This window comes from Mustelus asterias, chromosome 3 (assembly GCF_964213995.1).
Source record: "Mustelus asterias chromosome 3, sMusAst1.hap1.1, whole genome shotgun sequence".
Taxonomy (NCBI): Eukaryota; Metazoa; Chordata; class Chondrichthyes; order Carcharhiniformes; family Triakidae; genus Mustelus; species Mustelus asterias.
Genome location: NC_135803.1, coordinates 6087129 through 6112871, shown reverse-complemented (window position 1 = coordinate 6112871; position 25743 = coordinate 6087129). Strand labels below are relative to the sequence as shown.

General features: G+C 46.3%; 1 protein-coding gene across 1 annotated transcript in view; it reads left to right on the top strand.

Moving 5' to 3' along the window:
* Window positions 1–3619: 3619 nt before the first annotated feature.
* LOC144485725 (growth hormone secretagogue receptor type 1-like) overlaps window positions 3620–25743 on the top strand; it is a 31135-nt gene continuing 9011 nt past the window's right edge. Inside the window, exon 1 of the mRNA XM_078203821.1 lies at window positions 3620–4400. Coding sequence (XP_078059947.1) covers window positions 3620–4400 — 781 coding nt within the window. The remainder of the gene's footprint in view (window positions 4401–25743) is intronic.

Below are 25743 nucleotides of genomic sequence, written 5' to 3'. Positions count from 1 at the left end.
TGGATAGGGTTTGGGGAATCAGGAGATGAGTTACTCACCGCAGTATTCCTAGCCTCTGAACTGCTCTTGTAGCCACTGTGTTTGGGTGGTGAGTCCAGTTGAGTTTTTGTGGTAATGGCCAGGTAACTAGTTCTAAGTCTGTGTGGAGTTTGCACATTCTCCTCGTGTCTGCATGGGTTTCCTCCGGGTGCTCCGGCTTCCTCCAAGGATGTGCGGGTTAGTTTGATTGGCCATGCCAAAATTGCCCCTTAGTGTCCTGAGATGCGTAGATTAGAGGGATTAGTGGGTAAAATATGTAGGGATGTGGGGGGGGGGGCCTGGGTGGGATTGTGGTCGGTGCAGACTCGATGGGCCGAATGGCCTCTTTCTGTACGGTTGGGTTTCTATGTTTCGAAGTCAGATTGATTGAGGAATGATTATTGGCCAGCTCAATGGGGGAACTCACCTGCCTTTGTTTGAAATAGTGACTGCGGGATCTGTTACCTCCCCCCGATAGGACAGCTAGCGCCTCACTTTAACCTTGATTCAGGGCCTCCGACAGTGCAGCATACCCTCCGTACTGCCATTGGGACTGTCAGCCTTGTTATTTTGTCAAGCCTGTCTGGGGTCTGATCTAACTCCAAACATTAACTCTGGACTTGGTTCTCCGACCTCGCCGGGATTCTCCCGTCCTACTGGAGTGAATGGAGATGTGGCTGAGAGCTAAATTCTCCGTCCTCGCTGGCCGCAGTGGCAGGGCATGAACGGCCGGAGAATTTGCTTCCATCTCCACATGGACTGTCAGACCTGCTGAGTATTTCCAGCTCCTTCTGTCTTTATTTTGGATTTCCAGAGTCCGCAGTGTTTTGCTTTTATTTTTGAACTGGGAGGCCGCTCACTGGGATCAGGGGCAGCATCTGTAGGTAACATCTGCATCTCTCACCCACCTATAAAACCCAGTGGAATTCATCAGTCTATCCCCAGTTAGTTCTCCATTTGTAACTTTTTCTTCTTCAGTGAGAGTAGCTCGATGGAACAGCTTGTCTCTGTCCCCCAGGCCGTGCCTTACTCAAACCAGCTACCCAGGATTTATAACCAGATAGCGTATACACTACTCTTCACATACTGCATTTCCTCTCTCTCTCTCTCCCTCTCTCTCTCCAGTGTATAATTGTGTGTGAGTTAGCAGGGAAGCTAACAGTCAGGAACAGCTAGCTCCCTGCGAGGTTGTAGCAGGTCTGCTTGCTGCTTTATGTTTGTCGCTGAGGGGGCTGGTTTGAGATTGTTTCATGCACCTTTCTCCTGCCATCCTTGCACATGTGATAATTTCACACCAAACAGTCTGGTGTTTCAATGGATTCATCTTTACATTCAGAGTCAACACTGAAAAGTGGACCAACTATTGCAAACAGGCAGTTAAAATCTGGATAGAAGGTAAATAACTCTTCCGCAGCTCAGAACATGAGCTGACTTTTTCATCTCAGATAATCAGAGGGATTTACTATTCCATTATCAATGCTGTTTAACACTTTGTCAATGTTTCATTTTAACTCATCAATAATTTCTTCATTGGATGAATGACATCACTTAGTATTTGTGCTTATTATAATAATTCTGTTGCTGTTTGATTATTCTTATGAATTTTATGATCTGGTTAATGCTTCAGTTTGTTTATTTCAAGTTTGTCGTGAGTGTCCATCTCTTGTCTGTCTGTCTGTCTCTGTCCGTCTGTCTATGTCGATGTCTATGTCTGTCTGTTTCTGTCTCTGTCTCTGTCTGTCTGTCTCTGTCTGTCTGTATCTGTCTCAATATCAGCCTCTCTTTCCGTCCAACTATCTCAGCCTGTTTGTCCTCCTTTGTCTGTCTCCCCATCTGTCTATCTATCTCTCTGTCTCAGGCTCTGTCTGTCTATTTCTGTCTGGCTGTCTCCCTGTCTAAGCCTCTCTATCTGCCTATTTCTGTCTGTTTCCCTGTCTCAGCCTCTCTGCCTGCCTATTCTTGTCTGTCTGTCTCCCTGTCTAAGCCTCTCTGTCTGCCTATTCCTGTCTGTCTGTCTCCCTGTCCAAGCCTCTCTGTCTGCCTATTTCTGTCTGTCTCTCTGTCTAAGCCTCTCTGTCTGCCTATTCCTGTCTGTCTGTCTCCCTGTCTCAGCCTCTCTGTCTGCCTATTTCTGTCTGTCTCCCTTTCTCAGCCTCTCTGTCTGTCTGTGTCAGCCTAGCTATACTATTTGTTTTGTCTCTATCTTGAATTTGAATATCTTTCTGAGTCTCACCCGGTCTTTCTCCTTGTCTCTGAGAGCAAAACCAACTCGAGAGTAAAACTTTCTGTTAATTTCAGGATCAGACTGTTTTGTAAAGAGGATTTTGCTCTGGGGTCCGAAGGGCTTTTTTTCACCTGTTCTCAGTCCAAAGCCCAAGCAGAACTTGAACTCCCAGATAGGGAGCGAATCTGGGACAGTGATTTAGTCTGAGACAGGGATCAAGCCTGAGACAGGGATCGTGTATTGAAGAGGGATCAAGCCTGAGATAGGGATCGAGTCTGGGACAGCGATTGAGTCTGGGAGAGGGATTGAGTCTGGGAGAGGGAGCGAATCTGGGAGAGTGATTGAGTCTGGGAGAGGGAGCGAGTCTGGGAGAGGGAGCGAGACTGGGAGAGGGAGCGAATCTGGGAGAGGGAGCGAGACTGGGAGAGGGAGCGAATCTGGGAGAGTGATTGAGTCTGGGAGAGGGAGCGAGTCTGGGAGAGGGAGCAAGTCTGAGACAGGGATCGAGTCTGGGACAGCGATTGAGTCTGGGAGAGGGAGCGAATCTGGGAGAGGGAGCGAGACTGGGAGAGGGAGCGAGTCTGGGAGAGGGAGCGAGTCTGGGACAGGGAGCAAGTCTGGGAGAGGGATTGAGTCTGGGAGAGGGAGCGAGACTGGGAGAGGGAGCGAGTCTGGGAGAGGGAGCGAATCTGGGAGAGAGATTGAGTCTGGAAGAGGGAGCAAGTCTGGGAGAGGGAGCGAGACTGGGAGAGGGAGCGAGTCTGGGAGAGGGAGCGAGTCTGGGAGAGGGAGCGAGTAGAGGCGGAGGCATTACTTAGATTCTAAAATACACTTCAACAGGGGAAAGTTGACAAAGAGGAAAATAATCCAGGGGTGGAGGTGGAAGTGTGGGGGTGTATGTACGGGGGAGGGGAGGGTGGGCAAGGGGTGGGCGAAGGGGAGGAAGGCTAAAGCAGTGAAGAAGTGAAGTGGGACACGGAAAGGTGGGGATAGATGATTGAATAATAGAGACAGACAGTGCAGTGATATGGAACTGCAGAGAGCGAGAGAGAAATAGAGAGAGAAACGGAAAGGGAATGAAAGTTGTAGAAGGACAGTGTGATGGACAATGCAATCTGATGCTGAGATCACATCCCACGTTGCATTTGCGCAGCACCGGTTGCTAATGGTAACCTTCTCCCTCTTGTCCTTTGTAGATGGAATGTGACCAGAGGAACATCCCAGTTCTGGGTTTTGGGAGATTGTCCCACTTTCCCGGTGGAGTCTCCTGCAGCGTCCTCTTTCCCTCAGCGGCTAAGATGGTGTGAGATTCGCCCAGCTGACAGGGCAATCACAATCCCTCACAACTCCCGTACACCAACGTCCGAGTGAATCAGCATGTCCAACCATTCCAACAACTGGACCTGTAGCCAGAACTGCAGCCTTTCCCATGTTGACGATTTTAATGATTATTCTGAACATCCTGTTAACCTCTTTCCAATCCCCATCCTGACCGGCGTCACGGTGACCTGTGCCCTCCTGGCATTGATTGGTATCAGCGGCAATGCCATGACTATCTTGGTTGTGCTAAAGTTCAAAGACATGCGAACCACGACTAACTTCTATCTATCCAGTATGGCTTTCTCCGACCTCTTCATTTTTGTCTGCATGCCTCTGGATTTGTACCGGATTTGGCAGTACAGGCCCTGGAACTTTGGCGGCCTGCTCTGTAAGCTGTTCCAATTTGTCAGCGAGAGCTGCACTTACTCCACCATCCTCAACATCACTGCCTTGAGTGTGGAGAGATACTTTGCCATTTGCTTCCCGCTCAAGGCTAAAGTGGTGGTCACTAAGAGCAGGGTCAAGGCGCTGATCTTTTTCCTGTGGTCAGTGGCATTTGTCAGCGCTGGACCCATCTTCGTCTTGGTGGGGGTCGAGCACATGAACGGGACCGACCCCCGACTAACCAATGAGTGCAAGGCCACGGAGTACGCGGTCAAGTCGGGCCTGCTGAACATCATGGTGTGGGTGTCCAGCATCTTCTTCTTCCTGCCCGTCTTCTGCCTGTCGATACTCTACAGCCTAATTGGGAGGAAACTATGGCGACGGAAGCAGGAGAGCATCAGACCCAGCATCAACAGCAGAGACAAGAACAACAAGCAGACGGTGAAAATGCTGGGTGAGTGGAGAGGGAACAAAACCTGCCTTTCTTCAGGTTCCCAATCTCAGGATCTCCCAAAACCCTCGCAGCCACTGGTGTACGTTTGAAGTGTCATCACTGTTCTAATGTAGGAAAACGGCAGCTAATTTGTGCACAGCAAGCTCCCACTAACAGCAATGTGATCCAATGTTTTTTTGTAAGTGATGCTGGTTGAGGAAGAATTAAATAGAACATAGAACATAGAACAGTACAGCACAGTACAGGCCCTTCGGCCCTCGATGTTGTGCCGAGCTTTGTCCGAAACCAAGATCAAGCTATCCCAATCCCTATCATTCCAGTGTGCTCCATGTGCCCATCCAATAACCGCTTGAAAGTTCCTAAAGTGTCCGACTCCACTATCACAGCAGGCAGTCCATTCCACACCCCAACTACTCTCTGAGTAAAGAACCTACCTCGGACATCCCTCCTATATCTCCCACCATGAACCTTATAGTTATGCCCCCTAGTAACAGCTACATCCACCCGAGGAAATAGTCTCTGAACGTCCATTCTATCTATCCCCCTTATCATCTTATAAACCTCTATTAAGTCGTCTCTCATCCTCCTCTGCTCTAAAGAGAAAAGCCCTAGCTCCCTCAACCTTTCCTTATAAGACCTACCCTCCAAACCAGGCAGTATCCTGGTAAATCTCCTCTGCACTCTTTCCAATGCTTCCACATCCTTCTTATAGTGAGGTGACCAGAACTGCACACAATATTCCAAATGTGGTCTCACCAAGGTCCTGTACAGTTGCCGCATAACCCCACTGCTTTTCTTTGCTCTAGTTCCTGAGACATCCCCCTGAGACGGCAAGCAGAAGGTTATTGCAATGTTTTGTAATGTGCTCCCACAGCAGTGTTGCACTCCCTCAGTTGGGCACAACAGTTGAGTACAGCAGTGTTGCACTCCCTCGGTACTACACTGGGACATGATATCCCTCCAGGCCTGGTGGTGAAGGATAGAACTGGAACCAACTTTTACACATGTCAAAGCATTTATTTACAGAGATGCACAGCACAAATGCACACCTCCTAACCCAACAACCACTGTACTATCTACAGCAGCACAAGTGAATCCCCAGTGAATGCCCACCGGATACAAAACCCAAAGTAGAAGTAATAGTGAGCGTTAATCCAGATTTCTGTGCTTAATGCTCTGACTGTAGCTCGAACCCACCCTTGCTTGACTGAGAAATGAGAGTGCTTCCCTCCAAGGCAAACCTGACTCTAGGCAGAGAGACGACACACAAAAACTCATGGTTATTGCTTTATTTTGACAATGGAAGACATTTTTAGATGATTGTCTGGATGATTGCAACTCCAGCTACACTCAAGAAGCTCCACACTATCCAGCACAAAACAACTTGCTTGATTAGCACCCCATCCACTATCGTAAAGATTCACTCCCTCCACCACTGACAACAGTGACAGCTGTGTGGACCATCTACAAGATGCACTGCAGCAATTCACCATGGCTCCTTCAACAGCACCTTCCAAACCCACCACCTAGAAGGACAAGGGATTCATAGAATCCTACTGTGCCGAAGGAGGCCATTTGTCTCATTGAGTCCGCACCAACCACAATCCCACCCAGGCCCTATCTCCATAGCCCCATGCATTTACCCTTGCTCATCCCTCTGACACTAAGGGGCAATTTAGCATGGCCAATCCACCTAGCCCACACATCTTTGGAGTGTGAGAGGAAACCCACACGGACACGGGGAGAACGTGCAGACAGTGACCCAAGTCGGGATTGAACTCGGGTCCCTGATGCTGTGAGGCAGCAGTGCTAACCACTGTGCCACCATGCTGTCCATATCAGGGGCATGCGAACACCACCCCCCACAAAGTTCCCCTCCAAGTTACACATTATCCTGACTTGGAATTTTATCACTGTTCCTTCACAACAGACAAAGTGCAATGGTTCCAGAAGGCTCACCACCATCTTCTCAAGGGCAATTAGGATTGGGCAACAAACATTGACCTTGCCAGTGGCATCCACCTCCCCATGAAAGAAAAAGAAAATTGAAAAGACAGCATGTCCAACAGTGCAGCACTCGCTCAGTACATTAGTCAGAGTATCAATCTAGCAGAGTACCAGCCTAGATTATAGGCTCAACTCTCTCCAGAGACTTGAGCCTATAATCTAGTCTGGTACTCCGCTTAGCTAGAGATCTCTGCACTGAGCCATGGTTGACACTATAAATAAAGTGTTGGAGAGCTGAAACAATATGCCTCATTCTATGTAATAGTGTTCTGAAATGTAAAGTTGCCACAGTCCCAGGTGACCACAGGCTGCTCTGTCCTTTGCGGGAGAGAGCTGACTGGTGGTAATTTAGCCTAAGGGCCAACACATCTCAGGTGAGGGGCAAGGTTGAGAAGGTGGGGCCTTCATGAATAAGCTCTGCCAGTACAGGAATTGAACCCGCGCTGTTGGTGTCGCTCTGCATCACAAACCAGCCATCCAGCCAACTGAGCTAAACCGACTCCCAATATGGATAATGAATGGAAGAGTGCACTATTTATAATAAATTCTCTGTGACCCGAGAGTGAGTTAAATTGGCCTTCACTGTGAATAAAGCTGTCACTAAGAACCTTGAGAAGTTCTCCCTAACCTCGCCCAGATCATTCTCCAGGGGTTTCTCTGAATACGGAGACAAGCTCCGAAGCTTTTCATTGGCACTCAGGGCAGAGGCAAATTAACAACTGTATCCAAGATTAGGCCTGATTCACAATCGGACAGCACATACTGAACAATCCTGAGTGATCTCAGAATTACACTAACATCCAAGTTAAAATAAAATCAAATACTGCAGATGCTGGACATGTGATTATACAAACAGGAAATGCTGGAAAAATCCAAAAGCTATGGCAGAATCCGTGTAGAGAGAGAGAAACAGGCGTGTCAGAACGGTAACTCTGTCTCTCTCTCCACAGATACTGTCGGACCTCAGTTTAAGATTATCAGTCAGGTTTGCAATGTGCCTCACTTATACCTGTTAGAAGCTGCAAACATTTATCTGCAGGGCCCTGCAAACTGAAAGAACAAGTCCCAAAATTGCACCTCTCTCAATTAAACAAAGGCTTGGGGGACAACTGTTTCCTGATATATTCCCCATGACAACACCTCAATCAATAACAGTCCACATGCCAACCAATCAGCACCTCTCTTCTCATAGCTTATACATTTCAAATTCGGTATTCTTGTGCGTGTCCTGATGAGTACAAAATAAAAAGCTTCGACAGCATGTCTCTTTTTTCAGCAGTACTCAAGATGAGGAGTTGTTCTTTGTAATCTAGACTGAGGGAGCGCTGCACTATCGGAGGGTCAGTACTGAGGGAGTGCTGCACTGTCAGAGGGTCAGTACTGAGGGAGTGCTGCACTATCGGAGGGTCAGTACGGAGGGAGTGCCACAATGTCAGAGGGTCAGTACAGAGGGAGTGCTGCACTGTCAGAGGGTCAGTACTGAGGGAGTGCTGCAGTGTCGGATGGTCAGTACTGAGGGAGTGCCGCACTGTCAGAGGGTCAGTACTGAGGGAGTGCTGCACTGTCGGAGGGTCAGTACTGAGGGAGTGCCGCACTGTCAGAGGGTCAGTGCTGAGGGAGTGCCACACTGTCAGAGGGTCAGTACTGAAGGAGTGCTGCACTGTCAGAGGGTCAGTACTGAGGGAGTGCTGCAGTGTCAGAGGGCCAGTACTGATGGAGTGCTGCAGTGTCAGAGGGTCAGTGCTGAGGGAGTGCCGCACTGTCAGAGGGTCAGTACTGAAGGAGTGCTGCACTGTCAGAGGGTCAGTACTGAAGGAGTGCTGCACTGTCAGAGGGTCAGTACTAACATAAAAGATCCCATGGCATTATCTCGGGAAGTATAAGGTAGTTACCCTTACTGCCTGTCAATATTTATATCTCAACCACTATCATTAAAACAGCTCTGTGAGATCTTTCTGTGCACAAATTAGCTGTTGTGTTTTCTACATTACAACAATGACTACATTTGAAAAATCCATTGTGAACCGTAAGACACTCTGAGTCATGCTGTGATTGCTAAAGATGCAACAGAAATACAATTCCTCTCATGCTTTGAACAATGGTTTGTGGCAGTAAATGTGTTCTTGCTCATGCTTCTGTTGTGTGCAAAATACAAATTAATGGTCTGTATTCTGACACTGTGATGATGGTGGAACTGTCAGCATTTCAGTCATTGTTCTGTGAAACTGTCAGTAACTCCTGCACAGCTCAATGGGGAAAAAACAGGTGTGATCCAGGATGTGTCAGTAATGGTTGATTTGATGTGAACTGCCAGCTTACACCTTTTCAAATCTCTCCCATTACCATAAAAACAGAGATTGTTCATGTTGTTATCTCACCTTCTATCTCACCACGTGTACATAAAGTCTTTATTTTATTCTCTGTGAAATTAAAAAAAGATAGATAGATCGATCGATAGATAGACAGAGATAGATAGAGATAGATAGATAGATAGATAGAGATCGATAGAGAGAGATAGATAGATAGATAGATAGATAGATAGATAGATATTGATAGAGAGAGATAGATAGAGATAGATAGATAGATAGATATCGATAGAGAGAGATAGATAGATAGATAGATAGATAGATAGATAGATAGATAGATAGATAGATAGATAGATAGATAGATAGATAGAGATAGATAGATAGAGAGAGAGAGATAGATAGATAGATAGATAGATAGATAGATAGAGAGCGATAGATAGATAGACAGATAGAGATAGATAGAGAGAGAGAGAGAGATAGATAGATAGATAGATAGATAGATAGATAGATAGATAGATAGATAGATACAGATAGATAGATACAGATAGATAGATAGATAGATAGACAGATAGAGATAGATAGAGGTGGATAGAGATAGATAGATAGACAGATAGATAGACAGATGGAGATAGATAGAGAGAGATAGATAGAGATAGATAGACAGATAGATGGATAGACAGATAGAGATAAATAGAGAGATAGATAGAGATAGATATATAGATAGATAGATAGATAGATAGATAGATAGATAGATAGATAGATAGATAGATAGATAGATACATAGATAGATAGATAGATAGATAGATAGATAGATAGATAGATAGATAGATAGAGAGCGATAGATAGATAGACAGATAGAGATAGATAGAGAGAGAGAGAGAGATAGATAGATAGATAGATAGATAGATAGATAGATAGATAGATAGATAGATAGATACAGATAGATAGATACAGATAGATAGATAGATAGACAGATAGAGATAGATAGAGGTGGATAGAGATAGATAGATAGACAGATAGATAGACAGATGGAGATAGATAGAGAGAGATAGATAGAGATAGATAGACAGATAGATGGATAGACAGATAGAGATAAATAGAGAGATAGATAGAGATAGATATATAGATAGATAGATAGATAGATAGATAGATAGATACATAGATAGATAGATAGATAGATAGATAGATAGATAGATAGATAGATAGATAGATAGATAGATAGATAGATAGATAGATAGATAGATAGATAGATAGATAGATAGATAGATAGATAGATAGATAGATGGATGGATGGATGGATGGAGGGATTCCCTCTCAAGAACGATCCCTGGAATGAAGAGCTTGTTGTATGAGGAACGGTTGAGGACTCTGAGTCTGTACTCATTGGAGTTTAGAAGGATGAGGGGGGGATCTTATTGAAACTTACAGGATACTGCGAGGCCTGGATAGAGTGGGCGTGGAGAGGATGTTTCCACTAGTAGGAAAAACTAGAACCAGAGGGTACAAGCTCAGACTAAAGGGGCAATCGTTTAAAACAGAGATGAGGAGGAATTTCTTCATCCAGAGAGTGGTGAATCTGTGGAACTCTTTGCCACAGAAGGCTGTGGAGGCCGGGTCATTGAGTGTCTTTAAGACAGAGATAGATAGGTTCTTGATTAATAAGGGGATCAGGGGTTATGGGGAAAAGGCAGGAGAATGGGGATGAGAAAAATATCAGCCATGATTGAATGGTGGAGCAGACTCGAAGGGCCGAGTGGCCTAATTCTGTTCCTATATCTTATGGATGGATGGATAGATAGGTAGATAGATAAATAGATAGATAAAAAGAAAAAAGAAAGATGGACCAATAGATAATTAGTTGACTAAACAATCATTATGGCAACAGGTGTGGAATTGCGATGATGATACAAGTGATCAGAATGCACAACCCTTGTTCACAATCATTAAAAATTAAGTGTGAAATATTAAAAGGATTTCACAATTACGACCATTTCAGTCGATAATTAATTCCAGATTAGAATGAAAGGTTTGCTGCACTCTGTAATATGTAATATCTATTGGGGTCATATTGATCAGGGTGAGTTGATGAAATTCTCAATCATTTACACACTATTTATAAGTTTTATAAAGTCGGGGATTGGGCTATCCTGTAGTCTGTTAATTCCAATATCTGATCTGTGGAATGGTGTCTTTTCCCCAAAATTCTTCAATTAATGTGATTGTGGCAAGAGACAGTGGCAGTGGAGGTGGGATTCAGCTATTTTTGCTTCTAAGATCCTGAATGGTATTGACAATGTAGATGTGGGAAGGATGTTTCCTCTTGTGGGTGAGTCCATAACTAGGGGGCACTGTTTTAAAATTAAGGTCACCCTTTTCGGATGGAGATGAGGAGAATTTCTTTCTCTTTAGAGGGTTGTGCGACTTTGAAACTCTCTGCCTCATAAGGAGGTAGGGGGTAGGGCCCATTGAATATCCTTAAGGTAGAGGTAGATAGATTCTTGTTAGGCAGGGGAGTGTGGAAATCGAAACTCGAACAGATGGGCCGTGTGTCAGAAACCTCATCTGAGGCTGGGATTCTCCAGTACCGCTGCAATGAATAGAGTTTTGGCTGAGCGTCAAATTCTCCAGTCCTGCTGGCAGTGAGGCTGGAATGGATGACAATCCTGCCTGTCGTCTTATTGAATGGTGGGGCAGGCTTGAGGGGCCGAATAGCCTATTATGCTCCTTTTTGTATGTTTGTCATTTTCTAGTGAAGGCAGACGATTAATCAGCGCTTTATACTTTCTGGTTTGCTGTCTGTGAGAATTCTTTAATGCGATTGGCTGATTAGCTTTCTTTATGACACGACTGTTGCTGGACACCAGGGATCGCCGGTTGCCATTATTGGAACTAAATAAATGTCAGGAAAAGTGAAATCCATGCCACAGAAATTTAAGTGGACAGTTAGCCTCGAGATCATCAGCCAAGGTCATCATTTCATTGCTGATCAAGGAATCCAGGCCAATAATGTTTGTCCATTCACGCTGGCAACAGGACTTTCTACAATCTAATCTTTTAAATGTCCATCAACTCTCCCTGACCTATTCAGCCCATCCACCCTCTACTTAAGCAAGAGCCATTACACTGTGTGCAAAGTAGAGTGATACCAGCTTATTACCATCAGGAAAGATTGAACAGACTATAAGAGAGGAGGCTGAGGGGGGGCTGAGAGAACTCTTTAAAATGATGAAAGTTTTTGATGGTCGAGACGGAGTGAGGTTGTTTCTACTTGTGAGCAGTCCAGGACATGGAGGCCATGAGTACAAGGTTGTTGTGAATCGAGAACTCAAGAAAAACTTTGTCACCCAGAGAATGGGGAGAATGTGGAACACAGGGAGTGGTTGAAGTGACCAATGTAGATACCTGTCACGGGAAACGGAACAGAAGGAATGCTGAAAGGGTGATTTGAAGCAAAGTGAGGGAAGGCACGTGCGAATCACAAACAGCAGCACAGAGCAGTTGGGCTGAATGGCCTGTGTATGTACTGTAAAATGTTCTACCTCAAAACTCTGGGATATCATAATGAGACAACTCTTTATCTTAATGAGCTGGGTTCGTGACTGTTCAAATGAGGCAGAAATACATTTTAAACAGGCGGATTAACCAGAGGAAATTATTCTCCAAAATTAATTTGGCCATCTGTTCTGAAGCCTGTTCTTGTAAACTTTAAAACCCCTTTTCTTCTGGGATCATCAGTTAATGATGTCAGTATTCAGTAATTTCAGATACTCAGCCAGAATTCAAACACTCCCAGGACAGGTACAGCATGGGGTTAGATACAGAGTAAATCTCCCTCTACACTGTCCCCATCAAACACTCCCAGGACAGGTACAGCACGGGGTTAGATACAGAGTAAAGCTCCCTCTACACTGTCCCCATCAAACACTCCCAGGACAGATACAGCACGGGGTTAGATACAGAGTATAGCTCCCTCGACACTGTCCCCATCAAACATTCCCAGGACAGGTACAGCACGGGGTTAGATACAGAGTAAAGCTCCCTCTACACTGTCCCCATCAAACACTCCCAGGGCAGGTACAGCACGGGGTTAGATAGAGAGTAAAGCTCGCTCTACACTGTTCAGGAAATGTAATTGAATATCCATTTGATTTAATTTATTATTGTCACATGTATTGGTATACAGTGAAAAGTATTGTTTCTTGTGCACTATACTGTTCATAGAGAAGGAAAGGAGAAAGTGCAAAATGTAGTGTTACAGTCATCGCGAGGGTGTAGAGAAAGATCAACTTAATGCAAGGTAGACCCATTCAAAAGTCGATTGGTACGTGACCTCAGATTTTTGTATCTTTTTCCGAATGGAAGAAGGTGGAAGAGAGAATGTCCGGGGTGTGTGGGGTCTTTAATTATGCTGGCTGCTTTTCCGAGGCAGCGGGAAGTGTAGACAGAGTTAATGGATGGGAGGCTGGTTTGAGTGACCGACTGGGCTTTGTTCACAACCCTTTGTAGTTTCTTACAGTCTTGGGCAGAGCAGGAGCCACACCAAGCTGTGAAACAACCAGAAAGAATGCTTTATATGGTGCATCTGCAAAGGTTGTTGAGAGTCGTAGCTGACATGCCAAATTTCCTTAGTTTTCTGGAAAAGTAGAAGCGTTGGTGGGCTTTCTTAACTGTAGTGTTGGCATGGGGGGCCAGGGCAATTTGGACACATAAAAACATGAAGTTCTTGACCATTTCTACTTCGCCCACATTGATGTAGACAGGGGCATGTTCTCCACTACACTTCCTGAAGCCAATGACGATCGCCTTCATTTTGTTGACATTGAGGGAGAGATTACTGTCATTGCACCAGTTCACCAGATTCTCTATCTCATTCCTGTACTCTGTCTCGTCATTTTTTGAGATCTGACCCACTACGGTGGTGTCATCAGCAAACTTGAAAGTTGATGGGGAGTTTGGCCACACAGTCAATATAGTAAGGGGTTGAGGACACAGCCTTGTAGGGCACCACGGAGGAGGTGTTGTTGCCTATCCTTACTGATTGTGGTTTGTGGGTTACGAAGTTCAGTCGCTGTGGACCTGTTGGGGCGGTAGGCGATCCAGGCAATCCAACCACAGCACTTTGCGAATTTGAATTCAGCTTGAAACATTTGGAGATAAAAAGCTAGGATCGGTAAAAGTGACCATGAAACTGCTGCTGCCTTGTCATCAAAACACAATTTATTCACTAATATTCTTTGGAACTGGGACTCGGATTGGTTTGGGACTTCAGTAGAGATGTGTGGGGGAAGTTTTTTACACAGAGGATGGTGGGAGCCTGGAATGCGCTGCCAAGTGAGGTGGCTGAGGCAGACATGTTAGTGACAATTAAGACTTATCTCGATAGACTCATGAATAGGCGAGGTATAGAAGGATACAGGTGGTTGGTCTAGATAGGACAACGTGGTCGGTGCAGGCTTGGTGGGCCGAAGGGCCTGTTCCTGTGCTGTACTGTTCTTTGTTCTTTGTTTTGCTCTAGATCATGACTGTCCTAATATGGACTGGGGCGGTATTGATATAGCAGGCCGTGAGGGGGAAGAGTTTTTGAAGTGTTGTGGAGGATTTTCTCTGTCAGTATGTTTCTGGCCCAATAGGAAGGAAGCCTTGCTGCAATAGTTTCAGGTAATGAGTCAAATGAAACCAGTGTCAGTGGAAGGTGGGGAGGTCAGGTTAGGTTCCATGTGTGATTGTTATTCAGTGGCTACCCTCCACTCACAGACTGTGACCTGGGGCTGGGCGAGGGACCCCACTGCTTTGTTCAATGCACTCAGTATTGAATATTCGCAGGTGAATAATAATTGCAGGGAGAATTGGAGAACAGTCGGTATTTGTGTCACAACCTAAAGGAGGGAAGAAATTGCCAAGCAAAGGGAACAAAAAATGTCAGCAATTATTGAAGATGAAATCTTTCTCACTGCAGCCCCCCACTTCCACTCCCCATACCCAACTCCCCCCCACCTCCCCCCACGCCCCACCCCCACTCCCACTCCCCATACCCAACTCCCCCCCACCTCCCCCTCACGCCCCACCCCCACTCCCCATACCCAACTCCCCCCCCACCTCCCCCCACGCCCCACCCCCACTCCCACTCCCCATACCCAACTCCCCCCCACCTCCCCCTCACGCCCCACCCCCACTCCCCATACCCAACTCCCCCCCCACCTCCCCCCACGCCCCACCCCCACTCCCACTCCCCATACCCAACTCCCCCCCACCTCCCCCCACGCCCCACCCCCACTCCCCATACCCAACTCCCCCCCACCTCCCCCCATGCCCCACCCCCACTCTCCCCAAAAAAGTGCAATTCAAATCTTCTGAAAATTACTTGGAGTCAGAAAAGAAAAAGCAAAAAGGGATGAAGTCTCACAAAATTACAAAGTGCATTGCCTATTGGACTTAATAGTTAAGTTAAAGGACTAATAGACTCTGCATGCATCGACGGAGAAAGACAAACTGAAGTAAAAGGCATGTTGACCTTTTAATTAAGTCTTTCTCTTTGGTATTTGCAGTCAAAGTATCCAGGATCTTGTCTAATTCAATGATTCAGCCGTCAGTGTATTCTTCAAAGACTCGCAGGGAGAGAAGAGAGATTAATGGAGCAATAGTTATTGAAGAGGAAAAACCTTAATGAGGTTTAATAAAGCGCGTGGGATTGGAGGAAGTGTATTGAGATGGATAGGAAACTAATTGGTAGAGAGGAAACAAAGAGTAGGAATGAATGGGTGCTTTTCAAATTGGCAGGCAGTAACTAGTGGGGTGCCACAGGGGTCGGTTCTGGGACCCCAGCTATTCACAATATGTATTAATGATTTGGATGAGGGAACAAAATATAACATCTCAAAGTTTGCAGATGATACCAAGTTGGGTGGGAGGGTGAACTGTGACGAGGATGCAGAGATCCTTCAGAATGATCTGGACAGGTTGGGTGAGTGGGCAAATCAATGGCAGATGCAGTATAATTTGGATAAGTGTGAGGTTATTCACTTTGGAAGCAAAAACAAGAAGGCAGATTACTACCTGAATGGCTGTAACTTGGGAGAGGGGAGTGTGCAGTGGGACCTGGGTGTCCTTGTGCACCAGTCGCTGAAGGTAAGCGTGCAGGTGCAGCAGGCGGTAAAGAAGGCAAATGGTACGTTGGCCTTCATTGCGAGAGGTTTTGAGTACAGGAGCAGGGATGTGTTGTTGCAATTATACAGGGCCTTGGTGAGGCCACACCGAGAGTATTGTGTGCAGTTTTGGTCTCCTTTTCTGAGGAAGTCTTTTCTTGCTCTCGAGGGAGTGCAGCGAAGGTTTACCAGGCTGATTCCGGGGATGGCGGGACTGATGTATGAGGAGAGATTGACTAGGTTAGGATTGTTTTCACTGGAGTTCAGACAAGTGAGGGGGGAATCTCATAGAGACTTATAAAATTCTAACAGGACTGGACAGGGTAGATGCAGGGGGGATGTTCCCGCTGGTGGGGGGAGTCCTCACAGTTTGAGGATTCGGGGTAGACCATTTAGGACAGATTTGAGGGGACATTTCTTCACCCAAAGAGTGGCGAGCCTGTGGAATTCATTACCACAGGAAGTAGCTGATGCCAAAACATTGAATGCATTCAAGAGGTGGCTGGATATAGCACTTGGGGTGAATGGGATCAAAGGTTATGGGGAGAGAGCAGGATTAGGCTATTGAGTTGGATGATCAGCCATGAAAGTGATGAATGGCGGAGCAGGTTCAAAGGGCCAAATGGCCTCCACCTGCTCCTATCTTCTATGTTTCTATGACTCATAAAAGTGATTGGGTGAGATTCCCCGGCCTCCCAGCCACGTGTTTCCCGCTGGCGAGAGGTGGTGCATTGTTTGCTAGCTGCGAGATTCACTGGTTCTGCTGCTGTCAATGGGGATTCCGATTGACGTCACCCCATGCCGGCAGGAAACCCATGGGCGGGGTTTGCTGCCGGTGAGACCGGAGAATGCCGCCGGCATGAACGGCTGGAGAATTCTGGCCATTGTCTTTTCCAACAAGCTCTTCTTCAAAGTATTCTTGTTTCTGTTTTCCAATTGGATTTAACTCAACCAATTGTGTCGCTGGTTGCGAAAAAAAAGAGTGACATGGAGAAGTTGGGCCAAAGGGTCTGTTTCCGTGCTGTAAACCTCTACGACTCCATGCTTGCAGTCAATCCCTACCCAGACAACATCCAGCACAGGCAATGATGGGCTGAGTGGTCCCTATGTTTCTGAATAAAGAGAAGGGGAAAATCTCCTCTGGTACACAATTCGAAATAACATTGGCCCTTAGCCTTGCCCGGGGAAATGGGTCACTTTCGCGAAAGATAGGTGGATTGGACATGGCAAATTGCCCCTTAGTGTCAGGTGGAGCAGCAGGGTAAATACATGGGGTTACGGGGATAGGGCCTGGGTGGGGTTGTGCTTGGTGCAGATGTGATGGGCCAAATGGCCTCCTTCTGCACTGTAGGAATTCTATGAAAGATAAAGACACCCAGAACAATACATTTTAAAAGCAGAGTCTGCACTCTTTTCTCCACCATCGGTAAATTCCTTCACAAAGTCTCACATTCCTGCTTTCTCCAAATTAATCCCAAGTTCCTGCTTTATCTCCAGACTTTTTATATTCTTCTTCAACCCAGTGTCAATTTGACAGTTATCTCACACTCAGCTATCTCTTCGCACAATTCCTCTGTCCTTTTTTTATTCAAGTCTTATTTTGGGAGCTGGCCTTGACCAATGGGAGATCAGCAACAATAACTTGTATTTATAATCGCATCTTTAACATAACAAACTGTCCCGAGACACTTTGCAGAAAATTTATACGGAAAAATTCTATCACCGAGCCAGGTAGAGAGGGATTAGGAAGAAGGAGGGTGAAACTGAAAGGTTCAGTGAGGGAATTCTGGAGCCTGGGGCCCAGGCTAAAATTTGGAATGCACTGCCTGAAAGGGGGATAGGTTCAAAGTCAGGTTCAAAAGGGAGTTGGATAACCACTTAGACATTGGTAGGGCTATGGGCAAAGGCAGGACTAACTGGGATAGCTCTTCCAAATTGCCAACATTGATATAGTGAGTCAAATGGCTGATATCCCATTTACAACCTCCACCATCCCTGGGTATGCCCTGTCCCACTGGCAGGAAGGACCCAGCAGAGTTGGTGGCACAGTGGTATACAGTCAGGAGCAGTGATGGGCAACCTACAGCTGGGAGGCACATGCAGCACATCAGAGTTCTGAGTGCGGCCCATGAGACATTTTGTTGACCATTGCCCATGGAATCATAGAAATCATAGAATCCCTACAGTGCAGAAGGAGGCCATTTGGCCCATCGAGTCTGCACCGACCACAAACCCACCCAGGCCCTATCTCCGTAACCCCACATATTTATCCTGCTATCCCCCTGACACTAAGGGGCAATTTGGCATGGCCAATCAACCTAACCCACACATCTTTGGACATGTGCAGGGTTGCCGCATTCCGCTAGTTTCCGTCTGCTGAGTTTTTTTCTTACCCGGTCTGACTGAAGTGATTCACACATAAAGCAAGGGCGAGTGAAGTGAGGTGTGTGCTGATTGCTCACAACATTAACTGTGAGAGCCGTGTCCAATCTGTGTCCAATCAAAATGTAAATATTTATTTTGCTTTTACCATTTGAAATTGATAGTTCCATTAGTAGATAAATGATGAAGCATTTTCTCAGCATTTTGCCCCATCTCAGCATTGTCTATTAACTCATTATGAAATATTTGGCATTTATTAGATGTGTTTAATCTTAGTCATGGGGCCATGGTTAGTGAACAAGCCTGATTTCAATCTTCTGGCCCACTGAGATGAAGGAGGGCCCCCTCATGCAGCCCGCTCACTAGCCGAGGTTGCCCATCACTGGTCAGGAAGGAGTTGCTCTGGGAATCTTTGACACGGGACCCCATCAAGCCTCATGGCATCAGGTCATACATGGGCAAGGAAACCTCCTGCTGATTACCGCATACTGCACCCCCCCCCCCCGCAACCCCCCCCCCCCCCCCCCCGCCCCCACTCCTGCCCCCACATAGATGCAGGAAGGATGTTTCCCCTGGTTGGAGGGGTCTAGGACCTGGGGCACAGTATCAGGATACGGGATAGGCCATTTTGGACTGAGCTGAGGAGGAACTTCTTTACTCAGAGGGTGGTGAATTTTTGGAATTCTCTACCCCAGAGCGCTGTAGAGGTTCAGACATTGAGTACATTCCAGACAGAGATAGACATTTTTCTAGATAGTAAGACATCAAGGGATATGTGGATAGTGTTGAGGTGGATGACCAGCCATGATCTAGTTGATTGGCAGAGCAGGCTTGAGGGGCTAAAAGGCCTACTCCTGTTGCTATGTTCTTAGGTTAATGGTTGATTTGTCAACGCTTCTTTAAAAATAAACGTTAAACTATATGGGAAAATTGACATTTTTGGTTTGGATGTTGATATTGGGAAATGTCAATTACTGGAGGTGTGAAGCCAAAGAGGCTGACAGTCCAATGGGCCTGCTCTGATGACTTGGGAAGTCCAGCTATGGAACATAGGGTGTGAAACCTGTCTTTGGCAGTAGTAAGTCAGTTGGCAATTTACATTCTGCCCTTTCCTTGTGTGCCCATGTGACCCAGCTGGTCACGCTCTTTTTGCTGAGCCTCTGTGTTGGGGGTTCAAGCCCCAGGCAGGGCCTGAGCCCAGCGATCAGTGCTGACATGCCAGCGCAGTACTGAGGGAGTGCTGCACTGGAATCAAAGAATGGTTGAAGCACGGAAGGAGGCCATTCAGCCTGTCTGTACTAGCTCTCTGGAAGAGGAATTCTCTTAGTGCCACTCCCTTGCTTTTTTCATGGAACACTGAAAAACTTTCATTTTCAGATGATGAATCAATTCTCTTTTGAAAGGCTTGATGGAAACTGCCTCCACCACACTGTCGGGCAGCTTATTTCAGATACTAACCATTCTCTGCTTAAAAATGGTTTTCCTCGTGTCTCCATTGCTTCATTTGCCAATCACCTTAAATCTATGTTCACTGGTTCGCAATCCTTCCGCCAATGGGAATAGTTTCTCACTATTCACTCTGTCCAGACCTCGCATGCTGTTGAAATTTCCTCTCAGCCTTCCTTTCTCCAAGGAGAACAACCACAATCTACCTTCAGAACTGAAGTTTCTCATCCCTGGATCCAGGGGACTTGTTTCTACACCTTCTCTAATAGCTCCACAACCTTCCTATAGTGTGAGGCCCAGAACAGGATACTGTGCTGTAGTTGAGGCTGAATTAGTGTTTAATACGGCATTATCATTGTTTTGTATTCTATACTTTATTCATTTATGGGACATGGGCATCGCTGGCTGGCCAGCATTTATTGCCCATCCCCAGTTACCCTTGTTCAGAGGGCAGTTGAGAATCAACCACATTGCTGTGGCTCTGGAGTCACATGTAGGTCAGACCAGGGAAGGACAGCAGATTTCCTTCCCTAAAGGTCATCAGTGAACCAGATGGGTTTTTCCGACAATTGACAATGGTTTCATGGTCATCAGTAGACTCTTAATTCCAGATTTTTAAAATTTAATTCAAATTTCACCATCTGCCGTGGCAGGATTCGAACCCAGGTCCCCAGAACATTAGCTGAGCTTCTGGAGTAATAGTCGAGCGATAATACCACTGGGCCATCACCTCCCCATCTTCATAAAGCCGAGGATACTGGAAGCTTTATTAACCTTGTGTATGGAATCAGTAGAGATAGGCGAGGTGATGAATGAATACTTTTCTTCAGTGTTCACCAAGGAGAGGGGCCATGTTTTTCAGGAAGAGAAGGTGTTACAGGCTAATAGGCTGGAGGAAATAGATGTTCGGAGGGAGGATGTATTGGCAGTTTTGAATAAACTGAAGGTCGATAAGTCCCCTGGGCCTGATGAAATGTATCCTAGGATTCTTTGGGAGGCGAGGGATGAGATTGCAGAGCCTTTGGCTTTGATCTTTGGGTCCTCGCTGTCCACGGGGATGGTGCCAGAGGACTGGAGAGTGGCAAATGTTGTTCCTCTGTTTAAGAAAGGGAATAGAAATGACCCTGGTAATTATAGACCGGTTAGTCTGACTTCGGTGGTTGGTAAATTGATGGAAAAGGTCCTTAGGGATGGGATTTACGACCATTTAGAAAGATGCGGATTAATCCGGGATAGTCAGCACGGATTTGTGAAGGGCAAATCGTGCCTCACAAATTTGATAGAATTTTTTGAGGAGGTAACTAAGTGTGTTGATGAAGGTAGGGCGGTTGATGTCATATACATGGATTTTAGTAAGGCGTTTGATAAGGTCCCCCATGGTCGGCTTATGATGAAAGTAAGGAGGTGTGGGATAGAGGGAAAGTTGGCCGATTGGATAGGTAACTGGCTGTCTGATCGAAGACAGAGGGTGGTGGTGGATGGAAAATTTTCGGACTGGAGGCAGGTTGCTAGCGGAGTGCCGCAGGGATCGGTGCTTGGTCCTCTGCTCTTTGTGATTTTTATTAATGACTTAGAGGAGGGGGCTGAAGGGTGGATCAGTAAATTTGCTGATGACACCAAGATTGGTGGAGTAGTGGATGAGGTGGAGGGGTGTTGTAGGCTGCAAAGAGACATAGATAGGATGCAAAGCTGGGCTGAAAAATGGCAAATGGAGTTTAACCCTGATAAATGTGAGGTGATTCATTTTGGTAGGACTAATTTAAATGTGGATTACAGGGTCAAAGGTAGGGTTCTGAAGACTGTGGAGGAACAGAGAGATCTTGGGGTCCATATCCACAGATCTCTAAAGGTTGCCACTCAAGTGGATAGAGCTGTGAAGAAGGCATATAGTGTGTTAGCTTTTATTAACAGGGGGTTGGAGTTTAAGAGCCGTGGGGTTATGCTGCAACTGTACAGGACCTTGGTGAGACCGCATTTGGAATATTGCGTGCAGTTCTGGTCACCTCACTATAAGAAGGATGTGGAAGCGCTGGAAAGAGTGCAGAGGAGATTTACCAGGATGCTGCCTGGTTTGGAGTGTCGGTCTTATGAGGAAAGGTTGAGGGAGCTGGGGCTGTTCTCTCTGGAGCAGAGGAGATTGAGGGGAGACTTAATAGAGGTTTATAAAATGATGAAGGGGATAGATCGAGTGAACGTTCAAAGACTATTTCCTCGGGTGGATGGAGCTATTACAAGGGGGCATAACTATAGGGTTCATGGTGGGAGATATAGGAAGGATATCAGAGGTAGGTTCTTCACGCAGAGAGTGGTTGGGGTGTGGAATGGACTGCCTGCAGTGATAGTGGAGTCAGACACTTTAGGAACATTTAAGCGGTTATTGGATAGGCACATGGAGCACACCAGGATGGTAGGGAGTGGGATAGCTTGATCTTGGTTTCAGATGAAGGTCGGCACAACATCGTGGGCCGAAGGGCCTGTTCTGTGCTGTACTGTTCTATGTTCTATGTTCTATGTTAACCTGACTTGTCACCTACAATGATTTGTGACATGTGCACCCAGCTCTGTCTGTTCCAGCACTCCTTTTAGAATGATACCCTTTATTTTATATTGGCCGGAGTTCTCTGACTGCGGCCAGTGGGAACGGAGAATTTGGTGCTTAGCAGCGGGACTGGAGAATCCCAGCCGCGGGCGAGGTCGGAGAATCCCGGGCAGAGCCTCCCCACATTCTTCTCACCAAAGTGAATCACTTCACACATCTCTGCATCAAATTTCATCTCCACTTGTCTAGACATTCCAGCAACCTGTCTGTGCCCGTCTGAACTTCAATCTTATCCTCCTCACTGTTCACAATATTACTAGTTTGGCATCATCCACATATTTTGCAATTGTGCCCTCAACACCAAGGTCTAGGTCATTAAGATACGTCAGGGAAATTTGGGGTCCCAACGCCAACCCCTCGCGAACTCCACCAGAAACCTTCCCACTCGGAAAAACAATGGTTCACGCCTCAGTTTCCGATCAGTCAGCCAATTTCATGGCCATATTTCTTCTGTCCTTTTCATTTCATGAGCTTTAACTTTGCTCAGAAGTCTGTTGTGTGGCACTTTATCAAACACCTTTTGGAAGTGCATATGCACCGACAGCATTGCCTTCTTCAAGCCTCTATACACATTTAGAAATGAATAGTCTCATTCGCGATAGACAGCATGGTTTTGTACGAGGGAGGTCATGCCTCACAAATTTGGTTGAGTTTTTTGAGGAGGTGACAAAAATGATTGATGAGGGAAGGGCCGTGGATGTCGCCTACATGGATTTTAGTAAAGCATTTGACAAGGTCCCTCATGGCAGGCTGGTGCAAAAGGTTAAATCTCACGGGATCAAAGGTGAACTAGCTAGATGGGTACAGAACTGGCTTGGCCATAGAAGACAGAGGGCAGTAGTGGAGGGGACTTTTTCTGATTGGAGGTCTGTGACTAGTGGTGTTCACACAGTAAGAGTTTTAACAACACCAGGTTAAAGTCCAACAGGTTTATTTGGTAGCAAATGCCATTAGCTTTCTGCATTTGCTACCAAATAAACCTGTTGGACTTTAACCTGGTGTTGTTAAAACTCTTACTGTATTTACCCCAGTCCAACGCCGGCATCTCCACATCATGACTAGTGGTGTTCCACAGGGCTCTGTACTGGGACCTCTGCTGTTTGTGATATACATAAATGATTTGGAGGAAGATGTAGCTGGTGTGATCAGTAAGTTTGCGGACGAATCAAAGATTGCTGGAGTTGCGGATAGTGATGAACATTGTCAGAGAATACAGCAGGATATAGATAGGCTGGAACACTGGGCAGAGAAATGGCAGATGGAATTTAATCCAGATAAATGCGAAGTGATGCATTTTGGTAGATCTAATGCAGGGGGGAGCTATACAATAAATGGCAGAACCATCAGGAGTATAGACACACAGAGGGATCTGGGTGTGCAAGTCCACAGATCCTTAAAGGTGGCAGCACAGGTGGAAAAGGTGGTGAAGAACGCATATGGCATGCTTGCCTTTATTGGACAGGGCATAGAGTATAAAAGTTGGCATATGATGTTGCAGTTATATAGAACGTTGGTTAGGCCATATCTGGAATACTGCGTCCAGTTCTGGTCGCCACACTACCAGAAGGACGTGGAGGCTTTGGAGAGAGTGCAGAAAAGGTTTACCAGGATGTTGCCTGGTATGGAGGGTATTAGCTATGAGGAGAGATTGAGTAAACTAGGGTTGTTCTCCCTGGAAAGACGGAGGTTGAGGGGCGACCTAATAGAAGTTTATAAAATTATGAAAGGCATAGATAGGGTGAATAGTTGGAAGCTTTTTCCCAGGTCAGGAATGACAAACACAAGGGGTCACAAGTTCAAGGTAAGGGGGGTAAGGTTCAATACAGATATGCGGGGGACATATTTTACACAGAGGGTGTTGGGGGCCTGGAATGCACTACCAAGCAAGGTGGTTGAGGCAGACACGCTAGGATCATTTAAGACTTATCTAGTTAGCCACTTGAACAGACTGGGAATAGAGGGATACAAACGGATGGTCTAGTTAGGAACACATGATCGGTGCAGGCTTGGAGGGCCGAAGGGCCTGTTCCTGTGCTGTATTGTTCTTTGTTCTTTGTTCTTTGTTCTCTCTGTCACTTCAAAATAAAAACTCCAGCCAGTTCATAAAATTCCAACAAACCCGTGCTGCCTTTTATTCATTAACTTGCATTTACCCAAGTGACTGCTTGTTTGGCCACAGATTAACATTCCTGAAGACTACCCCATCATCGAGGTTAACTGGTGACCTGTTATTGCCGGCCTTATCCTCACAATACTTTCTTGAACAAGAGCGTAACGCTTGTAATTCTCCAGTTGTCCGGCACCATCCCTGTTTCTGAGCAGAATAGGGGGATGATGACCAGGGCCTCAGCACTCTTAGATGTGCCATTTCCCGAATGAGATTAAAACTGAGGCATCCTTCTCCTTGAGTCAGTGTATGTTGAAGAGCAGGAAGATTCTCCCTTGTCAATACTCTTCACCCAGTCAACATCAGAAAAAGATCAGTTTTTTAAAGTTTATTTATTTCGGGCGGCACGGTAGCACAGTGGTTAGCACTGCTGCTTCACAGCTCCAGGGACCTGGGTTCGATTCCCGGCTTGGGTCACTGCCTGTGTGGAGTTTACACATTCTCCCCGTGTCTGCGTGGGTTTCCACCGGGTGCTCCGGTTTCCTCCCACAGTCCAAAGATGTGCAGGTTAGGTTGATTGGCCATGCTAAAATTGCCCTTAGTGTCCTGAGATGCGTAGGTTAGAGGGATTAGTTGGTAAGTATGTAGGGATATGGGGGTAGGGCCTGGGTGGGATTGTGGCCGGTGCAGACTCGATGGGCCAAATGGCCTCTTTCTGTACTGTAGGGTTTCTATGATTTCTAGTGTCACAAGTAGGCTTACATTAACACTGCAATGAAGTTACTGTGAAAGTCACCACACTCCGGCACCTGTTCGGGTACACTGAGGGAGAATTTAGCACGGCCAATGCACCCTAACCAGCACGTCTTTCAGACTGTGGGAGGAAACCAGAGCACCCGGAGGAAACCCACGCAGACACGGGGAGAACGTGCAGGCTCCGCACACGCCGTGACCCAAGCTGGGAATTGAATCCGGGTCCCTGGCACCGTGAGGCAGCAGTGCTAACCACTTGTCACCGTGCCGCCCCATCAAGTGATCTAATCGATCTCATGTTGTTGTTTGTGGGAGCTTGCTGTGCACAAATTGTTTCTTTAAAGTTGTTCCATGGGACACGGGTGACGTTGGCTGGGCCAGCATTTATTGCCTATCCCTAATTGCCCTGGGGGCACTTTAGAAACAACCACATTGACAATGGCTTCCTGGTGGAACATTTCACATTTTTTTATTGAATTCAAGTCTCACCATCTGCTTTGGTGGGATTCAACCCCAGGCCTCCAGATTATTGGCTTGGTCTTACCACCACATCACTACCTTCCCCTACCATGTTTCCGCCATTACGAAAGTGACTTTTGGG